The sequence below is a fragment of the Crocodylus siamensis genome, chromosome 4 (genome assembly GCF_052110815.1).
Source record: "Crocodylus siamensis isolate JL-2025a chromosome 4, ASM5211081v1, whole genome shotgun sequence".
Classification (NCBI taxonomy): Eukaryota; Metazoa; Chordata; order Crocodylia; family Crocodylidae; genus Crocodylus; species Crocodylus siamensis.
In genome coordinates this window covers 131,656,983-131,679,749 of record NC_143398.1, presented here as the reverse complement: position 1 = coordinate 131,679,749, position 22,767 = coordinate 131,656,983, and the positions used below count along the sequence as shown (strand labels likewise).

Sequence of the window (22,767 nt, the reverse complement as noted above, 5' to 3'; positions counted from 1 at the left end):
CGCACCTGCGTGAGAGCTGGTTCTGCAGGCTGAGGCAGTATTTCTGTGTTGTTATGCCTGTATGATGGTGCATACGCAAGCGCTGCAGTTGATCAGCACAGACCCTTTGCCCAGATTGTGGAAATAGACTGAAGAGGTCTTGTATCAGTGAGAGTAAAATAAATCGATTGGTAAACAGGCTTGTGATTATGATTATCAGTAGCTGAACACACAGAGAGAGGTATTCATCCCGGTAAGCCCCACACAGGGGATCTTAAACCTCGGAGAGAAACCGAGTATACCAAGGAGGAAGAATGCTTTCTTGTTTTGCAGATTGGAATATGTCTGTCCCCATTTTGTGATGGATGTGCCCACAGATTACAACACAATCAGGTATCTAGATAGATACAGGTACAGGCACGGGTCATATCATATATTCTTGGGTATTCCAATCTAGCCTTCTTCGCTTTAAAAAACATAATTTGTTATTTTATGGAAACTCCAGCCACACTGATGAACTAGAGGAAGTTGCTGTCTTGCAACCCCGAGTCTGACACGATAGGATTCCTTTGATCTGTAATTTCTTCGAAAACTGTTCATAGCTATCTGAAAGACTTGCGGAGATGCAGTCTGGAACATACAGAGAGAGAGAGAGAGACAGGCAGACCTAACTACCGAGAGAGAGGGATAAAATGTGTTAGAATCTGACATACACACAGGGAAGGGGAGAGAGAGAGAGAGAGAGAGAGCGAGAGAGAGAGCGAGAGAGAGAGATCCTCCTACCTGGAGCCATAGATTGCAAGATACGTGGTGTTACCTGGGGAAGTCAGGACAAGTAAAAACACATTGAACTTCAGGGCTCTATAAGCAGTTGATCAAGACCAAGGCTTGCTCGTTTCTCCCCAGCTTACCCATCCTGGGTTTTTGTTTTGCCCTTTTTGAACCCCCCCACCCCCCCCACCCCCGCTTATTTTCTCTGCCCTAATACAGTACCAGAGTCAGCTCTGGCCGCGATGGCTTTAGGACGAGCTGGTTGTCTGATCACCGCTGAGTTTTTACAGTGCGACCGGCTTTGCTCCTGGGTCGCTTCAGAAATGCTCTCGACTGGGATTTAACCGGCAGAGATCAGTTCTTTTTGTGCATTTTTATGGCTCAGTCCATTCTCTAGATCATGCACAGAAACTTTCGAAAGTGGATTTTCTACGTGTTTCTATGCTTTGGAGTCATCTATGTCAAATTAGGGTAAGTGCTTGTCAATAATATTCCGTCTCTTTGGGGCTCAGATTATTACAGGGATGTGTCTAACTAGATTGCCAAAAAGCAGGATTTCTTCCCCAGGTGTCTGAAGCGGTCTTGCAGGGGCAGTTTCATAATCATCAGCAAAAGAAAAGGGAAAATATGTATTTCTTGTCACTCGCCTACTATGGATCCGGCTAGACCGCCGCCGCGTTAGCCTAGGGGAACATGTATCCTGGAGGGAACAGCCCGATACTTTGGATTTTGTACTATTTAAGCGAATTTAAATATTATCTCCGGCATACAGTACCGCATTAATCTGACAGGTAATTCAGCCACTATGGATGAGACAATGGAGCAGAATTTAAGTATTAAAAAAAAAAAGGGGGGGGGGTCCCTGGTCTGAACCTGCTCTCAGGGATTTTTTTATGCAGGCCTAGACACAATTTGCATTTCTATCCATCACACAGACGTGTTGAAATTAACTTGACAACTGGTCCGTCTACCTCTCTGATAAAACAACCGGGAACCACACCAGGAAGGGAGAGTGGTGGCTGCAACGTTGTGCTGAAACACAGCTCATTGACTCTGCACCAGTTCCAGGCCAAATTTCAGCAGGGCTACTGGGAAGCCAAATGTTTGCTTCTTGTTATTTGATCACAATGATCTAGATCGCTATGTTATTTTAGTTGCCAAGTTTCTCTCTCTCCCTCGCTCTCTCCCCCTTTACCTGTGTGCCCTTATTAATATTGCTCCTTGCAGTAGGCAGACTTGAGTTGTATTTCCACATTCCTGAGCCCCAGCCGAGTTCTTACCTGTCGAGCTACAAACTCCTAAAAGATCCTGCCTTTTGCATAGCTGCGGGATTTTTTTTAATGATCAAGAATGCATAAGGTGAGCTGTAATCTGAAAATGCTTGCTTCTCATCCTGAAATCAATACAGGTGGGGGGCAGGGAGGGGGCTGCAGTTAGATTTAAGTGACTGCAGTAGAAAGACTCAGCACGGCATAATAGGTAGCTGGAGTGAGTTTTTACACCCCAAGTCCACGGTGTGATACACGACATCCCCTGCCCCTCACTTTTCCTCTGCCCTTCCCACAGCCTGTTTTCTTTCGCGCGATTCCAGTTGCACACAGGGCCATCGCACCAAAGCTGGTATTTTATACTGAACAGCAGCCACAGACAGTAGCACGTTGCAATGCAGGGGCAAAACATTTCTTGCCGTCAAGGGGTGGGAGGGAATCTGTAATCAAGTGAAGGGCAGAGGATTAAAGTTACATCAGGAAGAATCAGCCCACAAAAGCCAGTTTATTGATGAGAAAATAGCTACTCTTCTCAAACTTCACCCACTGGTCACTCACACCCGGCTACCCACCTCTTTCCTTCCGTGGGAGGAATTAGATGTCTGTGAGTTATTGCCTGGGGAGTGAGGAGCAAGATGTCCTCATGTAGGGGGGAATGCAATAGCCAAGACCAATGGCTTGCTGCAGTGCTCTGGGGAGCAGCCAGTTTTCTCCCAGTGTCCACTTTAAACAGTTCTGCTCATCGCAGGTGTCTCATTTGATCACCTGGACGATTTTGCTGCTCCCTGAAATGAATTCAGCATGCAGAACAACACTACCTCCTTAGGGCATAAGATGTCTGTGACAACATTTAAAGGTACTCATGAAAAGTTTAAAGAGTTACAAACAGCCACGATGGTGAAGGGAGCAAGACAGAAAAGAAGAAAGATTCAGAACAGCGGAGACCCCCTATACTTGCAGAAGGGTGCTTGTGCCCAAAAACTTGCAAAGAACTTTTCCCCAACTATTCAGTTAGTCTAATAAAAGATATCACATCTACCCAAAGAAATTTGCCTGCCCATGTCCGTAGACCAACACGGGTACAACCAAAACAACCCTGGAAATGTTCCTGGTCTTTTCGCATGAATAAGAAACTAGTGCTAGTAGAACGACCCCTTTTCTTTAAAAAGAGATCCTTTCTTTCTGAGCTGGATTATATGCACATAGGGAAAAAGGTGGGGTAATAACAATATTTCTCACTGAACACCTGTCTACTGGATATTAGGGCATTGTCTCCGTAAGTTTCCTCGGTTCAGTGCTCATACTGATTTTTTGTCACAGCAAACCAAATGTATTCATCATTTCCCCCTCACTGCTAAATTCTGTTGAAGCTGTAAACGAAGAGAATTTGGCCCACATATGTATTTATACATGACACACCACAAAAAGAGTACCATACACCCTTAGATAGCAAGAGAGCTTTTTAAGCCATCTACTACAGTGACACCCACAAGCTAAGAAAAAAATAGTTTGCAAAAGCAGGCAAAGTCTTTACTGGAGGAAGTTCGCTTTTACGGTGTTTATGCTTTTCTGTGAAGAGCAGATTTTTCGTGAATAGAATTTAACATAGAAATTTTAAAAGAGGATTCAGAACAAAAGCAAAGGAGGCTGATGAACTCTCTAAATAAAAATGAGGGGATAGCACGAACCGTAAAAGCTCTCTGAGAAACCCTATGAAGCGATGATGATACTTCACTTTCTCTGAACAATAGAGAGAGAAATTTGCTCTGAGATCCTGGACTACTACTAGGCTAGACATGTGGGATCCAATTATTTCTTCTTTCATCAGGCACTGGAACTACCATTTTGTTGAAACCATATCCTTTGAATGTAATGATACCTTTTCTAGTCAGCTCTTTGCATGGAAAGGGAAAGATAGAATGATAAAGTAGCAGTCTGCCCTTCCAATGCTTTTGGTTTAATTTGCAGGATGAACTAGAATGCTGTTTTATTAACATAGCAAAGAGTTGAGAATTTCCAGTTATTTATTTTGCTTTAGGGGAGTATATTCAAGCCTTAATTATCAGGTCTTTAAAAAATCTCCACTTAAATAATGATAGGGATGTTGGCAAACTTTAAACTTCGGAAAGAAAACACTGCACACACAGCTGACTACCCATTGCTAAATTTGGAAATGGACTTTCAAATATACAGGGTAGCAATTTTAACGCAATGTAAGGAAGCTGCCATTTGTAACTGGAGAAGAGAATTTGACTCTCAGGTGAAATTCCCATTGACTCGGCTTCCATTTTGTGGCTTGCCTGGTCCGTGCCCCACCTCCCCCACCCCAAGAGCCAGCCCATTACTTAATATAAAATGTTCAGTTTAAGGAGTCTCCTCAGCTCTTTCCCTGTTGTTGGACCCAGTAAAGCAGGTGATTTCTGATGCATTCACCTGATTAAACAATATTAATTTGCTATGACAAACAGTCTACGTGTACCGGCGGAGGGGAATAAAGCCATCAAAAGCCAGCTTGCATCTAATTTGAAATTCCAATTCAAGAAACATTTAAAAAAACTGCTAATGGATATATCTTTGAGTTCAGGTATCTCATTACAGAGAGAGTACAGAGATATTTAAGCAACTACGGACTTCTGCTTTCAGGCAGGATTAAAATGCTCTCATCGCACAACTGATCCTGCTAGTAAGATATATTGCAAATTAAAACAAATAACAGCTGCAACTAGAATCGGGAGTTCTGGGAATAATGGGGGTGGGGGGGAAGAGCTTCATGCACTTGATGCACTTGATGCGACTCTGGGTGAAACTGAGCTCATTGCTTTCAGTGTGATGCTGCCTTTCGTTTAATACTCTCCCATTGAGAAAGCCAGGGATATACTTAAAAGTGGCATTCCCAAATTAAAACAAACCCAAACCGACCGGGAGTGGAAAGGCACAGAGATAAGTATGAGGGGTGTGCAAGGGAGGGAAAGGAAGGTCAAGGTCATTTTAACTGCGGTGAAGAAAATCTAACCCACTGGGCTCTTCCCGCGATGGAAGTGGATGCGGTTAGCCCAGACGCAGAGAAACCAGGGTGCTTTTTGCCTTCCCATGGACTCTCCTCATTGCACGTAGCGCTCTTGGCTGCCTTTAAATGTTCCAGCGTTGTCTTTTCAGCATCATTCCAGGCACGTGCTTTGGGAAGGCTTCAACCCAGTATTACTAGTCCCTTCTCAGAGCGAGGGATCAGTTGGGTGGCAAAGAGACAGTCCATCTCCGACTGCCACCTCTAAGCCTTCAGCTCGCTCCTGTACCGAGAACGACAACGAAATCCTTTCTTCCTTGGAAGCCCTTGGGTGGATTTCCTTGCTCCAGGGTATAATGACAGTTCCTGGGCTGGATCCTGCGAGGAATCGGGGTTTTGTCTGAATAAGCCCCGCGGGATGGAAAGAAAAGGATTGCCCGAGGGAGCTGCTCCTGGCAGCCCAGCAGGACGCTGCCCGACCTTCCCCTGAGCACCGCAGCTCACATAGGACATAGCAAGTGCAATAGATAAGATGCCTCCTCGTCGGTAGAAGCCGCGTGGCTTTTTTAGGGCTCTGCATTGCATCTGCTAGAAACTCTGTATGAGCCAGTGCACCTGAGCGGGAAATCGGACTCTCTTTAAAGGGTGAATCGTGACAGCTATGCTGGGGCAGGATGCCTCTTGATATAAGCTGTTTCTGTTCAGGAGGACGGACGATGAATATACCGCGTGTATTGTACCCCGTGAAGCAAATCTTCCAAATCAAATGCCTAAGAGCGGAGCCCTTGAATAATCTTTGGGGCAGGTAGTCTACACAGCGATGCCATTGCCATGCACTAGCCAGACCGTAAGCACTAGCCCGATGTGAAGTCCTGCACACAAAGACTGACTTTCCAATCAGTCGAAACCAAGCGTTTTATCCTTCTTCTCAAGTCAATGAGAAACGCATTGTGTCTAAAAGCCCATGAAGTGCTATCAATTTTATACTCGGAAGCTTTGCAAAGTCTAAATCAATTATCGTCTCCTTCTGATTTCGCCCCTAATGTGCAAGCTTTTGGGGGGTCACCTATGGCAGCCTATGCCTTTCTCGCGTGACATCGCCTCATTTTAGAAACCCCGCTGATTTGTATTACATTTAAAACTCTGCAGTACCTAAGAAATAACAGACAACTATAGAATAACACAATGCTATTATAGACATACTTTCAAAGTTCCAACCAACTTCTGATGTATCCTTATTCTGGACATTTTGCCCATTTCTGCACTCAAGGTTTATCAGGGAAAGAAACTGTAGCTTGAACTGGACAGACAAATAGAGGGAGGATGTATTGTCCGTGCCTGATCTGCTCTGCGCTTGAATCATCTGCCATGTTCTCGTAGTGGTGTATTTGGAACACATAAGAACAACACTTATGAACATATGACTTGCTGTTCTGGCTCTGTTGGATCTAAAACACACGTTTGCGGGAGAAGTCTTGATACGAGTCATATGTCAGAATGGGGCTTTTTGATCGATTGGATGAACCATGACATTATTTCATCATAGGCAATAAATTCTCTTTGAAGTCACAGCAGCAATAGTGTCTCTATCCCTCTCTCTCTTATACACACATAAAGAAGGAAGCTTGTGGCGTTTCATGTCACATATTTCTTCACTGTACCCACAGAATGCCTGGCCCACGTCCTTCTGGTCAAAATGCCACCCCAGATGATCCCATTGTCTGATTTGTTTTGTTTTCTAGAGACCTAGCTACACGTCTTATAAATTAAATTTATAGCTAAACCCAGTTCTAATTCTTCATTTACAGAGGGAGGCAAACCATGTTAGGTCCAGCTAAGGTAGGTCAATCGTTACCAACTCATTTCGACTCGAAATAAATATTGGTCCAAACTCTTCCGTTTCACATGAATCACAACTGCACACGAGTAAATGCTTGTATATCTGAGGGTAGTGATGGATAGTTAAGCATATTACATATTGCTTAATTATATAATGAAGCATATTACATAAACTATAGATCTACAAAGAAATATGACAATTTAGAGTGATGATATTTTTGTGTAATAGAGATACTTGTGTGTTATATGATATATGTATATATATTGCAATAAAAGTGTACAAAGAAATATGGCAATTAGAGGATGCAACCTAAACTTTGAAGACCCTATTTAATTTAAAACTTTCTCTCTTATTCACCAAGATGAATCTCTTTTGTTTCCCAAGACAGTGCTAATTATACTAACGGATTCTATTGAACCGGTAGATAGGCGTAATTAAAAGGAAAAAAAAAGAGTAACGATTCGCATCATATCTTTGGGTGGGGCGGGGGGAATGCAAAGACTTGTAGATGCATCCTAGAAGAGTAAGATCACTGGGAAGATTCTCTTATACTGTAACACTGCCAGCTACCTACTTATAAGTACAGCTGGTAACCAAAGGAGAGGCTTCCATGGTGCTGGGAAGGCTGGTATAGAGGACTCGTACGATTACTGAGAGAGCTAACATAGTTAAAGCTGTATTTTTTATGTGGACCAAAAACACTTTCAGTATGAGTGTGCCAGCCTAGTTAGCAATCAGGACTCGTGCTAGAGGTGATATTTTTTATTAGACCAACTAGACATTTACAATACTACTACTACTACTAATAATAATTGCAGGCTTTGGGGACAAACATCCTTTTTCAGGCACAGGAGAAAAGATTGTAAAAGTTCTCCTGGATAGAAATGAAAGTTCATATTCCATAGGAGAAGTTTTACAAAAATCTAGTTGGGTCTAATAAAATCACCTCTACCACAAGTCAGGATTGCTTTTGCCTGTAGACCAATACGGCTACAACCTGGGTGCCAGCCTACTTAGGCTTTCTTCCTCTAAATTAAGTGCGGTGCCCATTGCCTTCCCCTGGCTCCTTTTCCTATCCCAACTTCTTGAAGTTAAAGCGTCTTTCTTCTTTCTTTCTCCCATCACTAACACTTAGAATGGCTCCGGATTCTTTTTTTCTAAATATGGTGAACAGGGAGAGCGAACGTTCTGCACCTCAAAGTTCTCATGGAACGTTCGGCACCTCAACATTCTCCCCGCCGCCGAGTTCCTCCTTCCTTGGCTGACTGATGGGGAAACGCGCAGTCAGAAGCACGTGGGGCAGAAATGTAGCGGGTTTATTCCGGCCAGCTGCGATGACACGCGGTTAGGAGCCAGACCGCAACGCACGAAGCAGCCTGCCTCCTCCGGGCAAGGCGCAGGAGGTGGAACTAACTTGCCGGCAGAACGCCTTCCTCCCCAGGCTTGCACCTTCTGCAGGAGAAAAACCTTGTTCCGTGGGAAAGGAGGAGGTGTGAGCGGATGAAGATGCAACCTGAATCGCGCAGACAGGCAGTGCCTATTAGCAGAGCACCCCCCACCCAAAAAACAAACAACAACAAAACCAAGCCCCATTCACACCAGCCTCCAATTCAAGAAGCCACCGGGTCTTTATTGCTCCTGCAGGGACCCCTTTTGCTTTCGGGAATGAGATGCATTGTCAACTTCAGGGACAATACCACCCCCCCCCCGCCCCCAATCACCACCACTGTGACTCTTCCTTGGACTCTGGCACTACATAAGCCTCTCTCGGAGCATCGCAGTTAAACAATTAACTGAGATAGGAGCTGGCAGTTGCCAAGTGCCTTTAGGAGCCCTCCTAACAGGAGCTGGGAGAGAGTCCCGGAGTCTGCTGAGCAGAGGCTGCCTTCATCCAACCCGCTCCGGAGCTGCTGAGGATTGTTTTCAAAGCGCGGTGCAAACAAGAGTTCTCGGCCAGAGAGCACACAGCTCCCATGCACAGCTCCGGCTAGATCAGTGTCATTCCATTGTCATCCTCCCCTTTAAAAGAAAAAAAGAAAAAAAAAAAGGAGGCGGTTTGCAGCGACTGCCTGCCCAATGGCAGCTCCGAGTCTCAGGAGAGTTAAGAGGAGAGAGAGAGAGAGAGAGAGGCTCTTTCTGCCATCCAAATCCCTTAAACCATCATCATTCCAACAAGAGAACCCACTCTGTAACAACTTCCAACCACTGAGACATGACAGACAGGATCCCAGAGCCAGAGGCAGCAAGAGCAGCAGCAGCGGCAAGCAGCAGCAGCAGCAGCAGCAGCAGCCTGTTCCCTGCCCATGGAGCAGCATTAGCACCAGGGGAACCCTAGACACAACCATACAAACAAACAAACAACCCCCCAGCCCCCCACCCCCCCAGCCCAAGGGCCTGGATTTCCAACTCAGATCCAAGCAGAAAGGCCACAGCTAACACCACAGAGGGTGGGGAGATAACCCTCGGGGGGGTGGGGGGGGCTCCAGGAGTAATCAAGGAAGCGAACTCCACGAGTGTAAACGGGATTCAGCCATGATCCTTTTCTCATCTCGCAGTGTTTTACTCTCAGTGTATTACCCTCAGATTTTCCTCATCCTTACCAGTGGGAGTTACCTGTAAGTGATCCAGTTCTTTTTTTTTTTTTTTTTTTAATGCCTTTCTTTCATGCTGGCCACCACCCCGCTTGCCACCTCTGGGACGCCGGGATGCAGAGCCCCGGGGCGAGGGTGGCCAGGGGGGAGGTCCGCGGCCAGGTGCCTGGTGGGGACCCGATCCCCTCTGCCCAGGGCGGGAGGCGGCGCCAGCGCCCGGGGCTCCTTCCCGTGGGAGGAGGGGGAAGCCCACTTGGCTTTCCAGGGAGCAGCAATGCCCAGCGGGATCGGGATCGGGATCGGGATCGGGCCCGCTCCCAATCCGGAGAGCTACTGATTGATGCTTTTCTTTTTCTGTGCAAAGGGCTGGGGGTGGAGGAGGTGCGGGGTTGGGGAGGAAGTGCCTGGAGGGGAGAAGCAGCGCCGGGTGCAGGTTGCTGGCGGGATGCTGCTTCCCCTCGGGACCCATCTCGCTGCGGCCCCGTTGGGAGGAAGGGGCGGGAGAGGGACAGACGAGACGGGGCGGGGGGAGACTGCAAGCTGCCTGGGGCTTTGCAAGCAAGCGGGGGCGGAAGGGCTTGCTCCGGGCCCCGGTACCGGCGGGGGAGTGTCGGGGCTGCCCCCGGGGAAGCAGGCGGGGCCGGGGGCCCGCGGGCCTGCAGGTGCCTGGGACAGCCCCCGATCCGCTGCGGTCTGGGCGAGAGCATCCGCCTCCTGGCGCCGGCAAGGTGGGCTGGCGGGGCAGGTACCCCAGGGGCAGAGGGCAGACGGCGGAGCTTCGCCCAAGACATGACAGGTTCTCCCAAGAGCTCTTGATCCTGCATCCCCGGCCTGTCCCCCCCATGTGCAGAGATCTCCCCCACCCCTAGTGCTGCTATGCTGCGGCGTGGAGGCAAGCGCGGGCTCTCGGGGCTTAGGCACCTCTTAAGGGTCCTTTTCACCTAGGTGCCTTCCTCCGCGTATTCCGGTGGAGGTGACAGGGACAGATCACCCACCCTTGGGACTGCAAAGGCGGCACAACCCCACTCCCCTCCCCAGGAGAACCTTAGATGTCTCCTTCCTCATCCTTAATTCTTAATGAAATGCACATGCGTTGGCTACCGATTGGTAAAGCAGCTTGATTTATACATTGAGCTCCAGGCTATTGATTAAACCGAGTAACCAAAGCCCCCCTTCCCAGGCTGGTAGGTAACCCTTTGCTTATAAATGACAGAGCTTCTTCTAAGAGGGCAAGCATTATAATAAATAAATAAATACGACCCCCTCCCCCCTTTAATATAAACGTAGCCACATTTTCTCCAACCCGTAGGAAATTACTATCCTACAAAGTTTTCCTTCTATAAATAGTCCGAATCTTGAAACAAAAGTTTTCAACCGCACACCAGATGCTGGATGCTGGCGGTTTCCCTTGCTGTGTGACATAATTATAAGGTCCGAAAGCAAAAGCTATAGAAGTATAATAATAATACTAAAGGCAACTGCTGAGGGGAAACACAAGGGAAACGAGGCAGGCTTTATTTAGAGCTAGCGACTGATCATCCGAGCGCTGATCTGTGACCATGAGAACTGGCCGTGGCTAATAATGCCCTCGCCTTCCCCCTGCCATCCCCGGTTCATCCTGTAAGAGTCAGGTCACTTGCTCCGCTGCCTGAAATGAGCTCTGGGAACTAGCGAGAGAGCTGAGCTTTTGGTCCCTATTGCAGTCAAGCAGAGCAGAAAGGAAAGGGATCAGGAGGTGAAACATAACAAAGCCAACCCGAAAACAGCAAGCTTTGATTAATCCATCCTTGTAGCCTGGAAAAGAAACAAGCTTGGGCTCAACCAGGCAAGTCCCACATCTGGAGTTTTGCTGCTCTCCTCGCCACCCCAATACACATTATCTGTGATGCTGGAAGCCCACCTCCTCCCATCAAATGCATACTAATAACATGCCCAAGAGATGGGCTTCACTGCAGTTCAATTCCTTCACCCCCCCATAAAGTGTAAGAAGTTAGGGAAAGCTGGACAGTTGTGAGATTTCTCCTTGTTCTGCTCTGAAAGTTAAAAAGTCAGGGAAGTTATTTCAGTGCTTAATGGATAGTAGTCGACTGAACTTGTGGTGTTTATCTTGTGGGTAGATATACTTCTCTGGCTTACTAATGTTAGCCTTTGAAGATTAAAGCATGGTAGAGCCTATTTAAGTACTATTTTATGGTGTCTCTGTTAGCATTTGTGCTTGGGAGGGGAAGATACTTCCCAAGTTACTGTTTAGTGAACACTAATGGAGTTTCAGTGATCATGTTAATTTTCCTCTATCTCCATCTATTCATTTCAGCTCCACAAAATAATATAATTTTTAACTGCTTCTATTTCAGTGATAAAGATTAATTAAACTGCATACTTGGTATTAAGAGTTAAGACAGAGGGGTACTTCTGTGCGGGCAAGTTTATTCTGTTCTTTTTAAAAAGGTATAAGACAAAAATCTCACATTAGAATATATTACAGTTTTCTATACGACCCTAGGGCATATTGTGAGCCACTTATACCCAAAACTACTAAAAAATAGACACTTTACCAAATACATGGTAAATATACTGTATGGCACCTGTATTGTATGTTTTAGTGCCTATGGATGTGTCTACACATTGCCCTACCATGTGTTGTTGTTGTGCCCTGCTCCTTTAGGAAGTACTAAAGCACAGTGCAGTAACCGCCCGTACTGTATACCGTAGACACTCATGGACACTACATTGCTGTGATGTAGCATCATGTGTAGACATGCCAAAGTGTAGTAACTTTTGAGAACTCTGACCTATGGTAAACACAATTAGTTTATGGTGTTTAAAAGAAGTGCCTAATAGGATATTTGATGCATTTTAATGCAGTAGATTAATTATTGTTGTCTAATCATTGATTAAATGTGTATAGCAAAATAGAAGTTTAACATCAAAACAATCGTATAAAATGTTTAAGAAGTAAGATCAAGTATAAAACAAAAAGGGTACCATTTCTCATACTGTATGTGCATACTATATGTGTATATGCAGTATATATATTGTTATTGCAGCTCTTCCTACAAAAAGGGTTTCCCTTTGATTATAAACAGAATGATCAAGAAGAAGGAAAATTATCTGCATTAATGAACAGAATATCTGTGGTGGTTTATTCATAATATTGGAAGAAAATGCATGCTTTTGTTGAAGTTCCTGATGCTGACATTCTGATACTCTCCAAGTTGGTGTTTTCACATCTTGTACTACAAGAGCTAATCTAAGATGCTGAATTAAAGGAAACACTTTGGTTCTTTGTTTGTCAAGAGGAGAATAATAACTCTTAGCCCCCTAAAGATTAGGGCTGCTAGAGATGGATGCTTAAGATGGCTATTTGTATTTGCTCTCAGATATACAGCAAGATATAGTGGACATAGTCCTGGATTTGAACTCTGATGTTACCACTGACTAGTTGTGTGACCTTAGGTGCATTACATTGGTCCTTGCCTCACAACTTCTCAAAGGACGCATCAACATGTACAATTAATGTGCAGCAATAAACTCCATGCAGTTTGCACCTGAGTTTACTGTTCCGAGGCACTGCGTTTACATGCATGTCCAGGACCACAGCATGTTGAGCCAGTGTGGAGCAGCTCCTTCTGGCAGGGGATCCTGGAGGATCAGCCTGCCAACCCCAGGCTGCTCTGACCAGCTCAACGTGCTGTGGAGGGGCTAGCTGGGACATGAGGGTGCTTCAGCATGGGGTTTGGCAGCAGGCAGCCCCCACACTGAGGCACTCTTGTGGCCCAGCCAGATCCATCCATTACAGTGGCATACGTTACTCCATCATAAGATATTACTTGTGTCTGGCAGTACTGTCCTATGGCAGAATTAATTTACTGCAGCCTAATAGCACTGCACGTGTAGATGGTGACATTTTACTGCAGAGCTAATTAGTCAGTTCTGCAGTAAACGTCTTGTGTACATGCTCCCTGTCTTGTGTATTTGGACTGTAAGTTCTTTGGGGCAGGTACTGTCACTGGTAGACCACCAAAGCCAACTGACTGGCATTGAATGGGAGCCGGATTGTTCTATCCTATGATCTGTTAAAGGTTGCTGGCTGCTGGTTTAGAAAAATTGTAAAATATTGCAATTAAGGGATTTTTGTTTTATACTGTTTTTAACATACAAGCTTATTAGAGGACAGTGGCATAAATATATCTGTATAAGAAAAGACTTATAAGGATGACTTCTCTGTTGCTCAGGGTCAAGGTCTGTGTAAGGTTGATTTATTTGTTTTACTTCAGTTGTTCTCTCAAGTTAAGGTTCTTATACAAAGACATCAGGCCTGATTTTAGAAGAGTTGAGTATACACCGTTTTATTTGAAGCTGGCAGCAGTTGTGGATTCCCAGCCCCCATAAAACTAAGGCACATTTCTTAAAGAAGTAGGATCAAAATACAATACTTCAGAGCTTTGGCAAGGTTTGGATGCAGATTTTAAAAATCACTAGCCCATCTCTTTTGAGACCATGATCAAATCTCAAAATCTGAGCCCCCTGATTCCTCAGGGAAATTTAAATTTGAGTCCAAGCTTTTCATTGTAGTTCCCACCATAATTTATTTGTGAAAAGGAGGTGTCACGTATTAAATAGTTAGCATATATCCAATGAAACACAAGATTGTGAAGTAGAAATCAAGTGTTAAAGAAAGAAAGAATAGTGCTGTAATATATTTAGAGGGCATAGTATGGCATCTTGCAATTACTGCATTAATCCCATAACATTAAAAATACATGTAATTTAATTTTGTTTATTCTGATGAGGGAGAATTGCCTATACAAGAAAGCCCATTGGGGGAAAGTCAAGGAGCCAAATAAAGGAGGGTAATGTTTTACTCTTATGCCTGACAAGTATCTAGTTTTAGAAACATTTGTTCAATAGTATGGACAAACATCATGGACAAATGATATTGCCCCAGATTATTTTCTTTTCTTGAGAACAGATGGCCATATTATTTGGATTAACATACCATGAGAACAAATCCATCACCACAAAAATACACATTTAACTCTACAACCCTTCCAAAACATTTTAATACAAAAATCTGGAACAGCAGCTTGTTGAAAGGGTTGTAATACTGCAGTTGGACTGGAATCCATTCTGTACTGAATTTATTACCATAACCTAACTTCAGGATCTTTCCCTTTTGAATATAGTTGAATGCAGAGCTAATGAACTCGCAGTATAAAGCCAACCCATAAAGGAAGCATCTTCTGATAGGTTGGCAGGCACACTTGCACCTGCAAAATACCTGCTTGCCGCTGCTCATGGTTCCTCTGTATGCTGTCCTTTTCTCTCTTCCCTACTGCTTATCTGCCCTTCTTCCCACACTATTCCTAAATTCAAAGTTAGGTCTACACACTAGATAGCTTGGCCTTTGTATGTTACTGTGGCAAGCTTTATACTATGGCAAAAAACAGCAGTGATTCCTCCTTATTACTTTGGAATAAGATTTAGAATGAGTTCAGATTTGTATCAGAGGAATAACAGGAGCCGCAGATGCCAGAATTTGTATCTTCTTGCAAAATGTTCATGACTTTTGACATCTGGGGATTTCACCATAGCAGAAGCGAGTGAACTGGCACATGGTTGAACAAAATCATCATTGCCGAGATAAACCCTGGGCTGCACTGGAGGCTAATAGAGATCAGGAGCTCAGGCACAACAATACAGTGACACAAAAGACAAGGCCAATGGATTCTCAACGAGTGTTTTAATCTTTCCAGGGATCACAAAGTTCTCTCTCTCATCCTCATTTCACTTCACCCTAAAGGTAAAATAATACCTTCTGCAAGCCCTGCAAATGTGGGGAGTCAGGTTGGTTTAACAATGGTCAGCTTTAGAAAGGTAGCTTCTGTAGTCAGCAGTATTCATGTATTAGCATTTTTATTACCACTAATGGAAATGTGAACAAATATTCTAGATAAAACCAAGGCCTTGGTTTCAATTATTTTCGCAATATATTTCCATGACTTGTCTCTTTTTATGTCCCCATCTCTTCCCCTAAACTGGTAGGATAAATCTGCAAAGTATCTTTTATAAGGCAATGGACAATCTCTCCCTCTTGGCACTGTCTTCATTGCCAAAAGGATTCCGCTTCATAGTGAGATAATACTGTACAGAAGCTACCTTGCTGTAAAATCCTAGTTCAGCCAAACACAAGTAGTTTTTACTGTACCTAGATGAGGCCAGTACAACATTCCCACTTGTGGCTTCTTATTAAAAACTACTGTACCTTCACTACCAATCCTTCAGTCAGATTTTTCAATTACATAACTAACAAATCACACCTTCTTTTGGCAGGGAAGCATGGCCTAAATTGGTGAGGTAGCATCTCTCATCCAGGAAGCTGTCCTGACCAATAGTTCATATATCTAATTAGTCCAAGCCAATGTAGTTCAGACCTAACTAGCAAATGCAGATATGATATTCACTGTCTTTTCAACCTATACCCATAGAACAGATTCAACAAAGATGAAGGTCCCACTTAAGCATTATAGGCCTTGTGCTGGTCTTTTTTTGTACAGAGCTGAATTTCACCCAGATTTCTTACATAACTGGAGAAAGGGATATCCAAAAAGATTTCAAGAGTGTAAGTGAAAGCAGAATTTAATCATGAATTTAATATGTAGCACAAGAATTGGCTCCTGTGAAATAGCATGTCCTGCACAGCAAATTTACTCTGCCAAGTAGGTGTAGTGTGCACCTGGGCTAACAAGCAGTTTTTACAGGCAGGGCTAATTAGCTGGCCAGAAGTAGCATGTGAATGTAGTATGCTGCTTCCAGTCCAGCAATTAGCACATGCAGAGCACTGTGGCATATTTGTGTATGTCTTTGGCATGATATGTTTGTGAAGTTTACTGTTAACTCCTACTTTGCTTCTTTTTTTAAAACTGCTGCATAAATTTTAGCTACTTAGTTGCCATTAAAGTCAATGGAAGACATTCCATCTTCAGATAATTGCATAAAATTCAGCTGCAAAACTGCCAGTGATTTTAATGGTAGGATGAGAGTGTGTGTTTTAGCCATGATGGTCTGTGAATAAATGATGTTAATGGGAGTTTTGTGGCTTAAATGAACAATGTAAAATTAAGACTCATGTATAACAAACTATTCAAGATATATGTGCCTTTTGAGAATCATTTGCATTACAATAGATTCCTTGCAGCATTGTGGAATGTGTTTATATTATGTCTTGTCTACATCAAAGGCCTAATTCTCATTCCACCTAAAGTTTTATCAACTTCCCAACAAAATGTATGATGGGTACATCCTTGAAGTCAAGTATCTTATTGGTGCAAATGAGAAGAGAATCAAAACAAAAGCCAGTACATGTCTTGTTCTTCCAGTATCCATTTACATATATCCATTCTAGGCTACCAAATTACATAATTTAAAGGGAACATGGCTACATTTTCCAGGAATATACAGACAAGGCAAAACTAGAAAGAGGCTACTCCTTCTTGTCAGACAAAACCCACAATTAATTCTATGGGCTATTGAAAGAACCATGGTGCCTCTGTGCCAATAAAAACTGACATGAAAACAAAGAAAAATATATTTTAAGGAGAGAAGCATTTTGTTTGCTTTTTGTGCGCAAGGTGTTGGGGGGCAGTACAGCTTTCAAGCCTGGAAATAAACACAAGGCACAAAGATATAATCACCACCAGCCTGCGAAGAGGGCAGGGAAAATAGTTTGAGGTGTATTTAATTTTAAAATATTTAGGCACTGGAATTGGATATGAGATCTTCTTGCCTGGCTGAAGTGAACATAATTATAAAATGCTACTACTATTTAATAATAGTGTCTTTCATTCAAGAATCTCAAGCAAATTAATCCTGCATATATTCATGTGAACTGGGCAAGGGTCATTTCACCTACCATTGAGGTGGAATGCAGCAGCTGTTTCATAGCACACAACAGTCCTGCATATACAGTTAGGACCTGCACAAAAGAAGCTGAGTGTCCCCTCATGAAACAGAGGGTAAAATTGTAGAAAGCCCAAACATAGCCCCCCTAAAGAAGCAACATGTCAAGTGGGTTAGCTCTTAGCCATGAGGTCTTGAGAACTAATTCCTGCCTCAACTACTAAAAACTCTGGCCTAGGACAAATTACTTAACTTTTTTGTGAGTTTGCCTGATCTTTAAAAGAGAAATCAGAACATTTAACCAAAGGCAGTGCCTTCAGAATGAATGTTGGAATAGAGCTCTGAAAATCCAATTTAAAAGCTAAACCGTTCCTTATTACTAAGAGTTCCAAGAAATCTTTAATGACCATCTGAAACACAGAATCCTCTGACAACTATGTTGATGCACTGTCACTGTGCAACCTTTGGAGGGGGGGTGCATTTGGTAAAATTACTTCTTGTAGCACTGCTATTTTGATATTTCCCATCCAAACATGACCTAGCCAGATCATGCTTTGCTCATGCGAGCAGTCACAGTGGATAGCACCAGGAGGGACAGGACACATGGCATAGTGAAGAGAATCCTGAGAGCATGGCAACACCTCCTAGGACTTCACTGGCAGGATGCCAATGAGCCATGTGACTATATGATTAAAGGAACCCTCTCAAGCAAAACATATTTTTTTCCTGCTTTATCTATTTTGTTCTTAAAATAAAACAAAATCACCCACACAAAGATTTTCACATTAAAGCTGCATTGCAATTTGATGATTTAGAGCAAGTAATTCAAGAGGAGGAGAGAGAAGCACTTTTTAATCCAACCTGTTGTGAAGTGGGGAGTCTCAGAACAACAGTATGATTATTATTATTTTTTTTTATGTACTGCATGGCATTCAGCACTGCCATATAAAAAGTAAGTTAAGAATGGAGAACGGCACTTAACTTCTGTGCTGTTGTTGACTTAAATTAGGCCTGTGGCAGGGGTAAATTTTAATTATTAAAATTTAAAATTTGCATTACAATTGAATACAATAGACCTTAATGCTAACAGGTGTATGTGTAAATAGAATCTCCATGATCTGGCCTCTGCTAAATCTTCTTTCACTTCCTCCCATGGCCTAAAGGGTACATCTGTCTTATGGTTTTGGTTTGTTTTCTTTTGTTGGCAACTCTCTTCATAGAACTAGAGCAGCACCCTCACTAATTAGCTTGGCAAACCACAGACCCTAGGAGACTTCAGAGGGTCGTTTGCTCTGCCCTTTTCCCTGGTTTTGGGAAGCTATGTTTGGGGTAGGTGCTTTGAGGGCAGGGATATGGGGTCAGGTTATGGTTGTTAATGTCATTCTGGTTATGTCGGAAAAGGTTTATCAAAGAGGAAGTTCTTTCACTGTGACCTAAAGGTCACCAGCCTCTAGATTAGTCTAATCTCCTCTGGAAGTTTTTCCCCAGACAGATCCTCTCAACAAAGAATGCCTTACCTCAGAGCTTTGTCTTGTGCCTTATGATCTGCATTGTTCCAGAGGAGTGCAACTGTCTTCGTATGGAGAGCAGGAGCATGATCCATTCATTGCTTTAACTATTGGGATGGATGTCTTGAACTGGTAGTAGAAATGGAATAGAAATAAATTAAGGGACTGAAGAATAGAAATTGCTGCTAATAGCAGCCCATGTCATTTGTGAAGGAAGCAGACAGATGAATTTTACACACACTGGAGTACATGCACTGTTTTCACACACAGCTCAGCAATCTTGCTCGGAAGCGGCAAATGCATGCAGCACTATAGCCTAGTCCTCATCTTGTAGAAGTTTCCCCAGGGACTTCAGGTTTTCTTGGAGGTTGTTTCAAGAATGGGAAAAGCAATGGCTGCAGCTAATGGAGCTCAAGCAGTCCTTGACTGGCACAATAACACCTAGCAAGCCAACAAAAGCATTTGTAGTGTAGAGTAAACCAGACTTAGGATAGGACCGGAGTGAACTATACCTATGATTGGGAAACCAGTAGTGGCTACTGTGTCGATCACCAAACAGCTGTGTGTAATGAGCAGAGCTGACAATTGAACTCACATAAAGTACATTACAGCTCCAAAGAAAACAAACAAAAAAAAGCACAACACTTGCAAAAAAGCACAATACTATGAGTGTGTGCACACATGTGCCTGCACATTCACCCTCAACCTCAAGGTCTTTGTAAGGCCAGACTTCTCAGTTGAATAATTAAGCAACAAGACTTGGCAGGTGGCATATGATGAGATAATCATGCCTTTAGGGTTTTAGAAGGCATAAGGTGCAGCCAGGTGCCTCTAATCTTTCAGTGGGGTGTTATTTTCTTATGGTAACCACACCCTACAGGGCTGTCTTATTGCTATTATGAAATGCATTCAGTCTAGGTCAAGTGTTCAAATCAAAGGACCAAAGCGAGAATAGTCTTAATATTTTGAAATGATTACCCCTGCAGCAGCATTTAGTCATCCTGGTCATGGATCCACTGTGTGAAGTGTTGTCAACACATACTATAAATTAAATGCTCCCCCCCCCAACTTCTTTTCTTTTTGTTTCTTTCAGCCAACAGCTGGGTGAGGAGGTATGGAATTAACACCAAAACCTCCCATCCTTCATCCCACCCACAACCCTTATTGACCGTTGGTTCAGGTGCTGGTAAATGAGACAAATACAATCTGTGGCTCCTACTATTTGATTTAAGAAATGTCACTGACTTGCAACATTTTAAGCCTCTGCCATTTTCATTTTACAGTGGGTGCCATTAAACTCTGCCCAAGCATCTCATCATATTACTGACATTGTGACAGTATTTTTCTATATTTTGAATGTATACTGCTTTTGTCAGTGGATATACTTCTCAGTCTTACTTGTGATATGCTTGCATGAAAGCTGTGTGTGGAGACAATTAATTAGACAAGCATAAATAGCAGATCCATGACCGATACAGCAGAAGGGAAATATTCATATTCATGAGTCCCATGTCTACAGTTTTGATTAAGGACCCAGTGCTATAGTGTCGAATAATGTGATTAGCCCCCTTTGCTCTCATTAAAAAGAACAGGAAGTAAGAACCCACAGCACTCTGCAGAATTGGGCTCCAGATGCTTACTCCAAGTGAATGTCCATTGAGTTTAATGATAAGTATCTTCAGTGCCCTGGCTCCTTGCTTGCCATCACAGGTGCCTCTAACAGGCCTCAGATTCCTCCTCATTTCCCTCTACAGCCTTTAGTGGCAGGGTGAGACCTGTTTAGGTCCTTCAGCCAGTCCAGCAATCTCCCTCATGCTTTCCTGCAAAGCCTTTGATGTTTTGAATGGGTTTCGGGAGGCTATCTTCTAAGAACTAAGATGTGGCCTCATGAGCCCTGCTCTACTCTGCACAGTTCACTGGTTTTCTTGCTGGCTCCAAAATAATAGTCTTCAGTTTGAGATCCCTCACCAGCCCCCAAAGTAACAGTACACAGTCTGGGACTCTTCTCAGTCCCTCTGCACAGTCCACTGGGCCTTGGGCAACTTACAAATTCAATAATGTAATCTAAGCTCCTCTATCAGGTTCCTTCAGTGGCCTCCCATCTCCCCTTTAGACACTCCCATGCCTTGCGGGTATAACAAACTCAGACAGAAATATAAATACATAACTTATCTCCATATGAGGTTTCATTGTAGAGCTCCTCTTGGGCACCGCTCCTCACAGAACTTTTTCCCTTTTCAGACCCTGGGCCAGTCTAGTTCTGTGCTTCCTGTGAGGCCTTACAACTACCCTTTTTGTCCCCGTCTTCTCTTGTCACTACTATGCAAAGTAGTGGCTAAAAGGGCTAAGGCCTCATTCCTTCAGCATTGGGGTGACAGGCTGATTATAGTGCCACTGCGGCAAATGTAGCAGTGAAGCCAGCTATGGTCACCTGTAGTAAGTAGCTTCTCTCAAGTACACCAGAGACTAAGGTCTCAAGAGTGAAGTGACTGTGGCAGGGATGCTCCTAGAGCTGCTTCACTGGTGCCTTTCTGGATTTCGCGAGTGTAGGCAGGCTTCACTCAAAAACATCCTAGACACATGAGGGCATTGTGTAGACATACCCAATGAGAATTGTAATTGCTTGCAGAAACTGTGAGCAGAGAAAATGAAGTTGATTTCATTGTGAACTGGACTCAGCTTTGCCAAAGGTTTGCTGTCAGGCTTAATGCAAGACACTTCCCTTCTTTGTGCCCTCATTTCCCCTCCCACCATTCATCTTACGCTATCAATCTTGTGAGCTTTTCCTATGCATGTATGCAGCACCCAAACATCATGAGGTTTACACCTCAGTTCAGATTCTCGCATCTACAATAATATCAAAACCCCCCAGAGTGTAAGTTTTAGCTCCATGAAAGTTTAAGATTAGTAACGTTGTAGGATTTGACCCACAGAGATTTGTTTTTCCATTAAGATGTTCCTTTAAATAAATAATATTAACATGTGAACTCAGTGATGAAGTTCTGATGAACTCAGTTTTACATGGGTTTTACATGCGTCATGATTAATTGTGCTCCCAGATTAGATACTGTTCAATACATTTTACCTTAGTTCACATGAAAGCTCTTTTTAATGGTAACTTAAATCTTGATTTGGCTTTATTTAATATCATATCAATAAGCATTCCAAGAAGTATTCTACCTTTGCCTACATAAAAGCTCTTTAGTTTTTTGAGAGTCATTGTGTACTTAATAAAAAGTCAGCTTTAGAGTTATGACAGCAGCTGGCACAGGCTGTATCTACTGTAAGACACCTTGGGAGATAATTAAAGCGATGACTGACAAAACTTAATGCAGTGAAAGGAATTTTTCTCAAAGTGCAGCCATGACTGCAAGTTATTTGTGTACTTTTTTGTCAAATCCAACCCTCATATAACTCCCTTGACTACAGCAAATTGAACAGTGGGAGCCTTTTAAAGCACCAGTTCTGACCATTTCTTATTTTTTGGTTTATTTTAAGAATCATTTAAAAATATAAAAATATGCAAGTAAATGTAATGCTTACAAAGGGTGCCTGATTCACAGCCCTGGAGGCTGAATTCCTCTCCTTACCCACAAAACCAGTGCAGCACAAGCAGAGGGTGTGTGAGCTTCCTCACTCCACCCTATCCTTGTGTCTCCTCTATGACCTAGAGGGGCAACCTCTAGGCATGAGTGGGTAGTTCAGTCTCTGTGCTTATTTAATCCTTCGCCAACCTGCTAAGAGTGCCAATAAGGGTGCCAATTGTGGTGGTGGTTTCTGTGATGTGGAAAGTTGTCCACTGGGACCTGGATTAAGAGCATCGACTCATTTCAAATACTCTAGGCCACAAAACATCTGCCAAACGGTAACAATTTTTTGGTCACTACTAACTTGGACCAGTGATGAA

General features: G+C 43.5%; 1 protein-coding gene across 2 annotated transcripts in view; it reads left to right on the top strand.

The window, feature by feature from the left end:
• Positions 1-792: 792 nt before the first annotated feature.
• The window catches only part of WNT7B (Wnt family member 7B), a 145,318-nt gene continuing 123,343 nt past the window's right edge, over positions 793-22,767 (top strand). The window contains exon 1 of one of the 2 annotated variants that reach the window (XM_090043807.1): positions 793-1,221. In XM_090043807.1, coding sequence (XP_089899933.1) covers positions 1,151-1,221 — 71 coding nt within the window. In that variant the 5' untranslated portion in view covers positions 793-1,150. Of the gene's footprint in view, positions 1,222-8,985; positions 9,478-22,767 lie in introns of those variants that run through there. The other variant, XM_090043806.1, reaches the window with a different exon arrangement.